This window comes from Rhagoletis zephyria, unplaced genomic scaffold (assembly GCF_001687245.7).
Source record: "Rhagoletis zephyria isolate East Lansing unplaced genomic scaffold, Rhagoletis_zephyria_1.1 Rzeph_scaffold_01127, whole genome shotgun sequence".
Lineage (NCBI taxonomy): Eukaryota > Metazoa > Arthropoda > Insecta > Diptera > Tephritidae > Rhagoletis > Rhagoletis zephyria.
The window spans coordinates 86,533-99,911 of record NW_016158211.1 but is presented as its reverse complement, the minus strand read 5'-3'; the positions used below and the strand labels follow the sequence as shown (position 1 = coordinate 99,911).

Genomic DNA, 13,379 nt, shown 5'->3' with positions numbered 1-13,379 from the left:
CTGATCATTTATGTATACATTTGTCTATATCTATCTCGATTCGTTTTGGCTGTTACAAACAACCGTTATGTGAACAAAATTAATATACCCTTGTGCACAAGTGCGCTCGGGTATAAAAACAAAACTTTTGTGAACGATTCGGATCAATAAAAAAGATTTTCCCTACGTTTCCAAGGCAGTTAAAAAATGCGTATAATTTTCGTCGCGAAATTGATATCATAAATTTTGTGTTTCTAGTTCAGCTTTCGTCACTCGAAAATTTTACCTCAAAGAGTTGTTTTATTTGATATGTAACTTTCTTTAAGGATTATACCTAACGTAAAAATAAGTATGCCATATGTTCTACTCTTAAGCATCAGAATAGCTTAAGGCCTCAGCAGCCAAAGCTATCCCCTCTGTTAGTTTTAAGTTTTACAAACTTTCCTAAGAGCTATAAAAAAAATAAATAACAAATAGTCTCTTCACAGGACATGCTCGAACAAAAGCGAACAGTGCATTCCATATAACGAGATCAAAAGTGGTATTAGTCGCATGTTCCTTTGCGATTGCTACCGGAGTCATCCCGGATTAGTCGATTTTTTTGCAGGGTATTTATAAACGCATGATTCAATAATTAAAGGTTAGATAAACTGACAGTTGTCTCTCTCGCACTGCTCTCTTAGCAGTGGCACCGTGTTGCTTCTTTGAAAATTTGCTTCAAAAAGTCCAGCTTTTATTTGAAATAGAATTATACGTTTTTGTATAATTTGTGTATTTGTATATGCATATAAAGCACATTTAACTGATGAAAACAATTTTTTTTTTGTAATTCGATGCCTACATAAAACTCATAGTAGTGTTATTTTAATTTTGAGCCCTTTTGAGGTTTTTATACCGCTAAATAGCATATAAATTACGTAATTAACGTAGATAATATTTATTTAAATATTTCGTTTAAAATACCAAATTTCCTGCAAATACATCAAAATTTACAAAAGGAATTTCACTACTAAGTGCCTACTTTGCGTAGTTTGCTACTACCATTTTCGCACCAAGGGATTTCACTCTTCCCCTTTTTGTGTACTTCGTAAATTCAACCTTTTGTAAGGGAGTGTCAAACCGCAGCAGTCAATAATTATCTAACCTTTAATTATTGAATCATATTATAAACGTATGTGTTCCTTTTCTTTCGTACGTGTTTATTGATATATCTGTACTGTAGTGTTTTCGGACGGTACTAGCTCTTACTGCCAATATAGGAGTACAGTAAAACCCGTTTAAGTACCTCACGAAAAATGTCAGCGTTTTGAGGTACTTAGGCGGGTTGGGTACTTAAAAGAACCCGCTTAGGTACCTCGATGCGGGTACTTAAGCGAACATTGAAGTAGCTACACCTTCTTGTTAACTTGCATAAATATGTAAATCCTTAATTAAAACATCAACATTTAATGAATAATACGTAGCTTAAAACCAAGATCGTAAAGTTGTTTAAACAGATAAACAAATAAAGAAAAAAAAAATGATAAAGCAATGGTATGTAATTTTTACAAGAATTAAATTTTTTAAAAAGTCATTGATTATTCATATTTATACATACATAGACACAGTGTTGCACATACATATCATTTAGGACCAAATTCAGAATAATATTGTTTGCCACTTCTGTTTATTTATAAATTTTTAAGAGTTTTCAATTAAAATACAGTAAATTTCCTAACAAATACCATATAAACGCCATTTCTGTTTATTTGTCAATTTTTAAGATTTTTCAATTAAAATACAGTTAATTTCCTAACAAATACCATATAAACCTCAGCTTAAGCTTTCGAAGAACACTTAAAAAAAATGCATCCAAATTTCAAACTTTTTCTCATTTTTATTGCCCATTAAATTTCAGTGTAATAATGTGTATGTTTAACTGGCTAAAAATTACCGTTTAGAATATCTTTGCAGGAATCTTAAAAGAGCACTTAAAAGGGGAAAACTGGTTTTCACTGTATTACATATATGGTTGACAAGAAAATAGTTTATGTAAAGCCGGTTCGATAACAATGCCTTTTATCATTACTCTTGTACATTCCAAATTCTTTTGGTTTCCAAATCGATTTTTATGTATCTATTAACATATTTTGGAAGGTTTATAAGTTAAAAGTAACCGGTTAAACCTAAACCGGTTTTTGAAAATTTCATTTTTTCAAAAATTTATCAGGGATTGAAAATTTAGAGATTTTTTTTTTAAGTACAATATGTATATCAGCAAATAATTATTGAATCTCAATAAAAATTGGATTGTATGTTGAAAAATAGTAGGAGAACAGAAAAAAATTAATTCACGTAAAAAAAAATAGTTTATAAATAATTTATGTTACAATAAACAAATGGTAATTTAACTAACTTCTCGGTGTTGTAGAAAAAATTTTTTTTAGCGAAAATATTCGTTTAACTAAATGACTGCACAAGAAAATTTTAGTGCTCTCTTACCAGAAAAAAAACTGATCGATTTAACGTGTTATATAGCGGCCGAGGCGGACGCACTAGGCCGAGCGCTGCGTCTGACACCGAGCTTTTCGGACATACTTCTATGCTCTGCAGATTGCTAAATTTAAGGGCAAATATTAAATGAAATTATCAAATATTTATTAACATTTAGAATTTATTTCCTTACAGATTTCATAACTTTCATTTTAGAACTTTTACAATAATTAGAAATAATCTTACACTCAAGAGCATTATTATCACACGGCATGAACGAATAAAAAGCACGGGTTCCGTTAATGGTTTTCGCTGTAGCAAACCGTTCCTTCAAACATTCTTCGTGCTGTTTATATATTTATCTAAAGAACAGAAATTAAATTCAATTTTTTTAAAATATGATTTTGCCCATTCAAAAAGCCCTTTCGTTGTAACTATTGTTTTGTCTTGCAAGCTGGCACGGTATGCGTTTCTTTTTACACAACCACCTATACCATCACAAGCACCTTTGCCGTGCGCTGTCGCGAAGAAATGCCATTCTGCTGGTACGTAAAAATCTGTTTCGTGAAATAATAAATTTAAAAAATTAAATCTGTTCTTGTATTGAGATCCAGCTCCATCAGAAAAATATATAATTTTTTAGTGTTTCGTTCACCAAACTTGTCTTTCAAAAATTGAATTAACTTCGAATTATATAAGTGCACTCCAGTTGCATCGTGATTTTCGTACTCCGAAAGTACAACAAAATTGAGATTACGCACAGCATCATTGTTTTTGTAGTATATTACATATATAGCATTTTCAGTTTAAATTAAACTTTTTTCAAATTAAATGAAACCTTTTTCAGGTTAAGCGAAACCTTTTTCAAATTAAATGAAACCCTTTTCATGTTAAGCGAAACCTTTTTCAAATTAAATGAAACCTTTTTCAGATTCAGTGAAACTTTATTCAAATTAAATGAAACTTTTTTCAGATTCAATGAAACTTTATTCAAACCAAATGAAACTTTTTTCAAATTAAATGAAACTTTATTCAAATTAAGTATTAAACATTTTTAAATTAAGGAACAGAAAATCAACTTAACCTATTAATAGCCGTTTGCGCCATGTCTGGCTAACACTAAAGGCTCTGTTATGCATATTTGGCATTGCTTGAGAGTTGTCACATAAGGAATCTGTTAAATGAGCTTCGCGTGTAAGCTGTTACCCAACGCACAGCATTACATACGTAGAAAGAAGTCTGTTGGTTTTTGATTTCTACGTAAAAACACACACAAATACTCTCCCTTCTCACTCACTCGCTTAAGCGAAATGTAAACTTTGGCATTTGCATAACAATTGTCTAATTATTTTCTTTTAACTTAAACAAACCCTATGGATTAGAGCACAGTCTAATCACGGCAACATTCAACTTCGGTTCAAGAATAATTTTGACATGTCCCATTTCTCTTTTCCTTTTCACATCATCCTTTACATGTACTCCCGAAAACAGAGATATTTGAAGTTTTATAAAATGAATAAATTATATGATTTGCCTAGTTACCAAAACCACTCGAAAATCACAGCAAACCAACCAACCTACCAGAGCTTTATTTTAAGAAATGAAACCACCAATTTTGGTCCAATTGGACCGAAACGGCAACACTGTATTTAACATGCCTTGACCGTAAGGGAGAGCAACACGTAACAGCTAATTCAAAGTAATCCAAAAAAGAAGTTTCATTTCGTTTGAATAAAGTTTCATTTAATTTGAAAAAAGTTTCATTTAATTTGAATAAAGTTTCATTGAATCTGAAAAAGGTCTCATTTAATTTGAATAAAGTTTCACTGAATCTGAAAAAGGTTTCATTTAATTTGAAAAAGGTTTCGCTTAATTTGAAAATGGTTTCATTTAAACTGAAAATGCTATACATGCAATGATGCTTGATCTTTACTCCAATGTTGAGATTGTATCGCATTTGGGACATGGAATGAATAATTTTCTGAGAAGTCAAGTGTGACTAAAAATTCACCTGGTTGAAGAGAATTTTTAACGTCATACAAATATATTCCTTGAGATTCAGCAATAAAATCGTGTTTTAAAACATCCGCTAAAGTTTCTTTAAATTTTTAAAAAAAATCATCAACTTTTTCAGTCTCACGAAGCAATTGGCATCTGCAATATATTTTTATAAAAAAAAAAAATTATTAAAAATAAATTGGAAAATTTCGCAGAATCAATACCTGTCAGTAGTAAGCCATTGGTTAAAAGAAACACTCTCAATGCCGTGACTTTCTAAAGACTCTTTCAAATCGTTCAGAATTTTTTCGGTAGCTGGACAATTTTTACAATTACCAAGAAAACAATCCGCTGTGGGTTTGGAACAAACCATAGCTTCTAAACAGAGGTGTTAAAGAATGCAGTCATTTTTAACTAAATTATTCATTTGATTGAAGTCCCGAGTGATTGCAATAATTTTTTGTTAGTCCTGACTAAGACTAAAAAAAAATTAGTCTTTATTCTTTTTTTGATTTATGATTTATAAATCACTTTTTTATTCATTTTTTGTTAGTCACTTGATTTCAGCCATTGAATTGCATTCTTTCAGTCACTTTTTGTTAGTTATTTGATTTCAGCCATTGGAATGCATTCTTTTGCAGTACTTTGAATTTTTTTCAGGCATCGAGAACGCATTCTGGTTTTGGTTTATTTATGCATGAAAACAAAAGGTAGTTTAAAAAAATGCGAACAAAACTCTAGGGAACGTTCTTAAGAAGAACAGAATGAGAAAAGTTCGTGTCGCAAGTCTTTCGTTCAGAATGTGCAAATTACATTCGGGCTGAGGTGGAGTTTGTTAGATTTTAAACTGATCTACATCCCAACTGTAGCAATATGATTTACTCATACATAAGTAGTAAATGATATTTTGTATGTATTGAATTGACTTATGTTAAAAATTTTTCATTTTTTTTCATAATAAAATATTCGAGCGGAACAGACTAGTCTGCATTTAAACCGTTTTTATTTTACAAAAAGAAAATACTTAAGTATATAAAAAATGTCTTCCGCAATAAGTGATTTTTCCTCCGACGATTCCGTGGNAATACATGCAGAGTTTGGTCTTAACAGTAACAATGTGTCTGCCACTATAACTGATAATGGTTCCAATTTTATAAAGGCGTTTAAAGAGTTTGGATTGAGTACTCCCTCACTAATATGTCATAAGGAGGATGAAGTTGAGGAAGTGGAAAATATGGATGAATTGAATGCAGTTGAATTTTCCAACAATTTCTTTGACAGCTCATTGCCAAAGCATATAAGGTGTGCAACTCACACATTGAACTTAGTAGCCACGACGGATTTAGTTCAGCTAATAAAAAGTGATTCAAGTATCTACGAAAAGCATAAAAAAGTAAGTAGGATTTCTGTGATGTTTTGCAATCAGTGTTGGGCAAAATTGTATTTATTAAGTATTAAGTACAAAAGTATTTATGCCGTGCGCAAGTTTTTTACTTGAATATTTAGAATAAAAATTTTTTCGACCATCTACTCTATTTAATCGGAAATTAACCACACATATTTATTTTGATTTCATATATGTTCATACGTAGGTGATTAAGAAGTGTTCCGATCTGTGGTGTAAGGTTAATAGACCGAAATCATCTGAAAAGATTATAACTAAATTGGGTTCACAGCTTAAATATCCGGTTGTGACAAGGTGGAACTCATTGTACGACTCCATTCAATGTTTGATGTCCATAAGGAAAATATAAACGAGCTTTGTGAAGAGCTTGAAGTGAAACAGTTTCACGAAAATGATTTTAAATATTTGGACGAGTATTTGAAATTGTTAGAACCGATATCAAAAGCGATTGATTTTTTGCAGCAAGACAATAGAATGGTCTATGGCTATCTTCTTCCTACATTGGCGACGCTAAGAACAAAATATCGGAAGATTCGAGCAAATAGCATATTAAAAAATTTTGATAACATAGTTACTTCATTGGAAGAATCATTGCAAAAGAGATTTCGTAAATATTATGATTAGGAAAATTCAAACGACGCTGTTATAGCTGCGGTACTTTGTCCAGACATTAAGACAAAGTGGGTCAAGTGTTTGAATTCGTCGTTTGATACTGACAAAGTTAAGGAAATCAATGATTTAGTAAAAAATATCTTATCTGAGGAATTCGACTCTAATATCATTCCTATTCAATACAAAACACCATGCGAACCTAATAATTTTTTGATTTTTCTTTGACTGGTAATGACTAGTTAAAACCGTAAAAATAAGTAAATAAATTTTAAATTTCTTTTTCAGACGATTCCATGGCTCAGAGTATCACCAATTGTTCTTCTGTCGAGGAGGAGTTTTTGTCGTATATGGTAGACAAAACTACCGAAATTACTATGCTTAACCGGTACCCGATTATTAAGAAAGCGTACCTTAAATATAATACACCCTTGCCATCTTCGGCCGCAGTAGAAAGGCTTTTTTCGTTTGCTTCCTTACTGAATACCCCACGCCGTGGAACGCTTTCTGACAACAAGTTCGAAAAATTGCTGTTGCTAAAAGTTAACGGAGACGTATAACTAAGTAAACATGTTCTCATGCACTTTGTTGTATTTTCATGTACATAATACTTACATATTATGTACATACATATAATAAATACAAATTTATTGCATTGGAAGTTTTTGGAATTCATTGACATTTTCTAAATATTTTATATATTAACTACTGGGGTTTTAGTTAGGCTTTTTGTATACTCATTTACTTATTTTCCAAACAAATAAGTATTATAATTCTATGAAGAAGTGCGCGCAAAGATTGCTTTAGAACTTCATTATTCACCTCGGACTGCAAAAATGACTAATTAGTCATGAATAACAGAAAATACTAATGACTTCAAATTTGCAGTCTTTAGTCAAACATGTGATTGTTTGGCTGCAGTTAATAAGCCTTAGTCAGTGAATGTGACTGCAACGATTTAAAGTCACGAAGACTGCATTCTTTAACACCTCTGCTTCTAAATAATCTCTGTAAGTATCTCGATAATCGAATATTTTACGTAAAAATTCTTCTTTCATTCCTCTCATTTTTAATCGAATATTGCCATGTATTTTGCACACGCAAACATTGTGTGTACCTTTAGCACCCACTAAGATACACTGCTCGGCTCTTAAAAGTCTAAAAGCTGACAAAGAAATCTTTAAATGAGGATTTTCTTTTACAAACTCAGAGTGTAAATCATCGAGATATCCCAACAGCAAACGTTTCTAAAAAAAAGTAATCTTATTTACTTTAAATATTAAATAAGTATTCGAAATAATTAATAATAAATAAAAGATTGAAAAAAATTATAAAAAAGCTTTTTATACATAAATTATTATCATAACATAGCTATTTTTTTTAAATTAAATAATTTATAAATTAATCAAAATATTTAGTATTGCTTACTGTTTCGTGTTGACGTTTACCATCAACTTTGTTGAAAATTGATGAACTTAAAACATTTTACACCTGGCATTACTCTGCTGACGTTATCAGAAAGGTAAAAGTCTTTCACTTTTTCGGTCAGATCCGAGCTCATACCTCGACGCACTCTCTTATCAGGTTGACTGCAGTATCCTTTGTTTTCTTTTAAATTTTTAGCCGAAACAACTAAACGTCTGCTCACGCCGAATTCTCTAGCTATTTTTCTAGTTGACCACTTCACTGGTAATGTTGTAAATAAAACAATTTTTTCTCCTCGCGTCGATGCATTTGACAATGCTATTTTAAAATCACTTATCCAATCATCACAACCGTTATCGGTCAGAATACTTGAATTGTTACTGTTTAAAGATTTTTTTAGAATTTCACTGTCTGCTCAGATATATTTAACTTAATTTTTTTTTGCAGGGTTAACTATGATAGCTTCATGAACCGCAGCTGCTAATTTTAATATTTTATTCATATCATCAACATATTTACACTCATAGTTTTTATCTTCTTTCGAAACATGTGATAATTCTAACTCTTCTTCGTCTTCATCACTCTGTAAGTTACAATTTTCTACACCCTGCTCTTGTTTATTTAAATCTTGAAATCGAGTGGAATTTTTCATTTCATACAGTCGTCTTTTACACGAAGCACAAACGAATGAACCATGTAAACCACTAATCTTTTTATCACATTTTTCAGATAAAAAATGTTATTTTTTCTTACGCAATAATTTTTGCGTTTTTTTTTTTGAAAGGATTACAACACTTATGTGGTGGCTCCATGATAAAAATAAAACAATTAATGCGAGCGAAATAACAAATGCAAGCAAAGCGTGCAATTGTCATTTGTTTTTGCGTTTACTTAAAGCTAGGTAATCGCAGCGCTCGGCCTAGTGCATCCGCCCTGGCCGCTATCTAACACGTTAAATCGATCAGATCTTTTTTCTGGTAAGATAGCACTAAAATTTTCTTGTGCAGTCATTTAGTTAATAGTTAAATGAATATTTTTGCTAAAAAAACATTTTTTTCTACAACACCGAGAAGTTAGTTAAATTACCATTTGTTTATTGTAACATTAATTATTTATAAACTATTTTTTTTACGTGAATTAATTTTTTTTCTGTTCTCCTACTATTTTTCAACATACAATCCAATTTTTATTGAGATTCAATAGTTATTTGCTGATATATTGTACTTAAAAAAAAATTTCTAAATTTTCAATCCCTGATAAATTTTTGAAAAATTGAAATTTTCAAAAATCGTTTTAGGGCATTACTTTTAACTTATAAACCTTCCAAAAAATGTTAATGGATACATACAAATCGAATAGTAGATTTTTAGTGGCCCGCTTAAGAAATTTTGACTCATAGTGGCATAACCCAAAGTAAAAAATTTTAAAATTGGGGTTATGCCACTTGGGACTCTGTCACGGCACCATCCTAGATATTATGTATACTCAAATATATACGTTGTTTCGATGCACGTTTATTTTATCCGTACTATGAAATAAGGCTATTTTCTATGGTTCAAATGCAATTCAAGTTAATAACAATGTCCCTTATCGTGAGTTTCGCCTGAAAACAAATTTGCCCGAATTTTTTTCAACCGTAGTGAATACGTGGAAGTGGAAAGTGAACGATTTCGGGAGAGGGAATGAACCGCCATTGACAAAAATGCAACCCCCGACCACCTAGGTCCCCTGGTTCCCTAGGGACCCCTTAGAAAAATTGCCAAAAAGCACAATTTTCATTTGCGTTTCTTCGCTTGAAATATGTTAAATATTCATTTGCACAATACATTTTTATATACACATTTTTAAATAACGGGTGATTTTTTTGAGGTTAGGATTTTCATGCATTAGTATTTGACAGATCACGTGGGATTTCAGACATGGTGTCAAAGAGAAAGATGCTCAGTATGCTTTGACATTTCATCATGAATAGACTTACTAACGAGCAACGCTTGCAAATCATTGAATTTTATTACCAAAATCAGTGTTCGGTTCGNGAAGAGCAACCAGAAGCCGTTCAAGAACTGCCCATGCATCCCGAAAAATGCACTGTTTGGTGTGGTTTGTACGCTGGTGGAATCATTGGACCGTATTTTTTCAAAGATGCTGTTGGACGCAACGTTACGGTGAATGGCGATCGCTATCGTTCGATGCTAACAAACTTTTTGTTGCCAAAAATGGAAGAACTGAACTTGGTTGACATGTGGTTTCAACAAGATGGCGCTACATGCCACACAGCTCGCGATTCTATGGCCATTTTGAGGGAAAACTTCGGAGAACAATTCATCTCAAGAAATGGACCGGTAAGTTGGCCACCAAGATCATGCGATTTGACGCCTTTAGACTATTTTTTGTGGGGCTACGTCAAGTCTAAAGTCTACAGAAATAAGCCAGCAACTATTCCAGCTTTGGAAGACAACATTTCCGAAGAAATTCGGGCTATTCCGGCCGAAATGCTCGAAAAAGTTGCCCAAAATTGGACTTTCCGAATGGACCACCTAAGACGCAGCCGCGGTCAACATTTAAATGAAATTATCTTCAAAAAGTAAATGTCATGGACCAATCTAACGTTTCAAATAAAGAACCGATGAGTTTTTTTTAAAAAAAAAGTTATCAAGCTCTTAAAAAATCACCCGTTACAAGACATTTTTATAAAACACCCAGTAACCAAAATAGACATTACTGGGCGGCAGCCTCAGGTTTACCACACAGAAAGGGAATTCTAGTTACCTCATCCTTTCCCAAGGTTTCATCACTGGGGCGGTAGCCCCAGTTAGGTCACACAGAAAGGAGAATTCTACATAATAAGGGTTATAATCCCTAAGCGCGGCCGAAGGCCGCCTACGCAGAAAGGGATTCTACGCAAAAATACTGTGGACGCAAGTAAAAATTGCGATTTTTGGCCATTTTTCTAAGGGGTCCCTAGGGAACCATAGGGGACCTAGGTGGTCGGGGGTTGCATTTTTGTCAATGGCGGTTCATTCGCTCTCCAAAAAGGTCGGTTTGAGGTGCCACGCCCACTCCCCTTCGCCCACCGCACCTTTAACGAACGGCCATAATGGAAAGTTTCCCCCATAAAAATGAAAATATAACGGCAATATTTCTTGTTTATAATGGATTAGATCCATCGCACACCACGGACTTTATCGGCCGCCGATTTAGATGGGCTCGCTAGTCTTTCCATTGCACCACAACTTATTGGTCGGAGCGATTAAGCTGGTGGAGTGTGCGCACCTCCATACATCTTCATGTACATATTTCAAGCGAGCCCTATTATTTAAATAGGCGGCCGATAAACTCTGTGGTATGCGGTGGCTCTTATAGCTGCATCCTTACACCTATTCCGTGTGTTGCAATATCCACGAAAGCAGCAGTTAACTTTTTATGAAGAAAAATATTTAAAAATATTCGAAAATTATTATTTATTTTTCCAACGTCAAAAGGTGGATTTTTTTTTGAAAAATTTGGTACAATAAAAAATACGAAACACGTTTTCAGTCAGATAGCTAACATGGCGGATAAGAAGAAGAAGTGAAACTACATTCTAAAAATTATTGTATCATGGTTGTGAGCTTTGCACTCGGTATACACTACATTTTCTCACAGTTACAGAATCCAGCTCCAGATGTGTTGCGGATTGAGCAGGAAGTTTTATTCTGCATCTATTGTAAGTGCTTAATATCAGCAACAAATATATTTTGTGTGAAGCAACACTTCAATAAAATGTGGCAATATTTCCACCTGGAGAATTTTTTATCTATTAAGCTCCGTACATACATGTATGCAATGTGAATTAAACAAGGTGTAATTTACCCTCTTTTAAGGTACTATTATGCCAAAAAATATACACAAACGATTCAAAATTCACAAGCAAATTTTTCAATTTGACTTTATATGTATGTACAAGAAATTTTTATGCTTTAATCGAAAAAAATGTTCGTTATATACATTTTTGGGGCATATATCAAGCATATTTTTAATATTTTGGAGTCATTTTAATGATCATATAATTATGTTTTTTGTGCATGTTTCTGTCTTCCTACAAATAACATTCAATAAGCATTTTAAGTCTCAATAAAACATATTTGATCTCAACCTTAAATGTTTAAATTCCTTAAAGAAGTATGATTTTTATGGACTCCTTCAAAATGCCTTCAGAAGTGTGTCCTACAAAAGCCCTTCTGGAAGCTCTTCTTTGAGTAGCGAAAGCAGAAGCCCTTCAATTTGTGCCACTCCATACAAAAAAGGAAGGAGAAAGGAATGACTTTCAGAAGTGCCTTTTTGAAGAGATTTTAACTCCTGAAATTATCTACTGCGTATTATGTGTGACACCTCAGCGGTGTACCTGTTCAGGAACTTGCACTTTTTTGGTATTTGCTTGAAGATACAAAATTAGATTTTAACCAAATAAACTAAACAGAAAGAAGGTAAACTCACCAGATATTGTTCAACATGTTAGAAAAAAATGTTTCATCATCGATTTTCGACTACTTATGACAGAAAGCTTAACCTTTTTTTCAAAGAAAAAATCTCCTAAAAATTAGATGGGGGTCCTGGAAAACCAGGACGTCTGGCAGCCCTATGATAAGCACATGCTATTTTTCAAAGAATTTCAAAAATTACAAATTTTGATAAATATACATTGAAGAATATGTCCAATATGTATATACTCACTTGGAAAAATAAATATCCAGTATATGAATGTTATGGCTGTCGCCATAACCAAAGTGGTCCAGTAGGATGCCCAATATATCTTTAACGCCAAAGGATGTACAGCTACATACATACATATACATATGTATAAAAGGGTTAATAGCTGCCATGTAATTTTATAATGAAATGTCTATAAATGTTTACCTAATTTATCCTGGCTACAGTAGTGCATAGTTGCTAGTACAGCACCAAAATTACCTGTGTATAAACACAACAAGAAGCCCCAATCGGTTAAGTAGATCAACCATTTACCCTCACAGAATGACTCTATTAGGCTGCCGATCACACCAACCCCAAAAGAGAGAGCAAACAGCCAGCGATACATAAGCCATAATAAAGATTTGCTTTGATATTGCCACTAAGCAATGGATTAAAAAATATAATTAGTTTTGAAATTTAAATGCATAAAACTGGTATGCAGCTCTCAAGAAATCGGTCAAGAAAAATTTGCCATTATTTCGTGTGTGTGTCAAAGGAATTTTGACATTTTTGATACTTCACAGCCTGTTGCCTCACTCTTTCTTCAAGAAATAATGGAACGGGCATATATTTCTGTTGCAAACCTGGGTTGCCTTGTGCTCTTTTTTCACAAAAAACTTTAGAAAACCGTAGTAAAAAGCGTAGCAAATTTCTTAAGAACAGCGTACTGCCTGAAGGAAATTTGACTTAAGAAAATATCTTAGCCATTTCTTGTACGCCATTTTGTATTGAATTTTAGCTTTTCTTGAGAACTGCATAC

The 13,379-nt window shown here is 32.8% G+C and overlaps 1 protein-coding gene across 1 annotated transcript in view; it reads right to left on the bottom strand.

Moving 5' to 3' along the window:
• The window catches only part of LOC108362866 (protein rolling stone-like), an 81,496-nt gene that overhangs the window by 43,933 nt on the left and 24,184 nt on the right, over positions 1–13,379 (bottom strand). Inside the window, exons 3-4 of the mRNA XM_017616013.1 lie at positions 12,785–12,998; positions 12,602–12,703 (exon numbers count right to left, since the gene is read on the bottom strand). Coding sequence (XP_017471502.1) covers positions 12,602–12,703; positions 12,785–12,998 — 316 coding nt within the window. The remainder of the gene's footprint in view (positions 1–12,601; positions 12,704–12,784; positions 12,999–13,379) is intronic.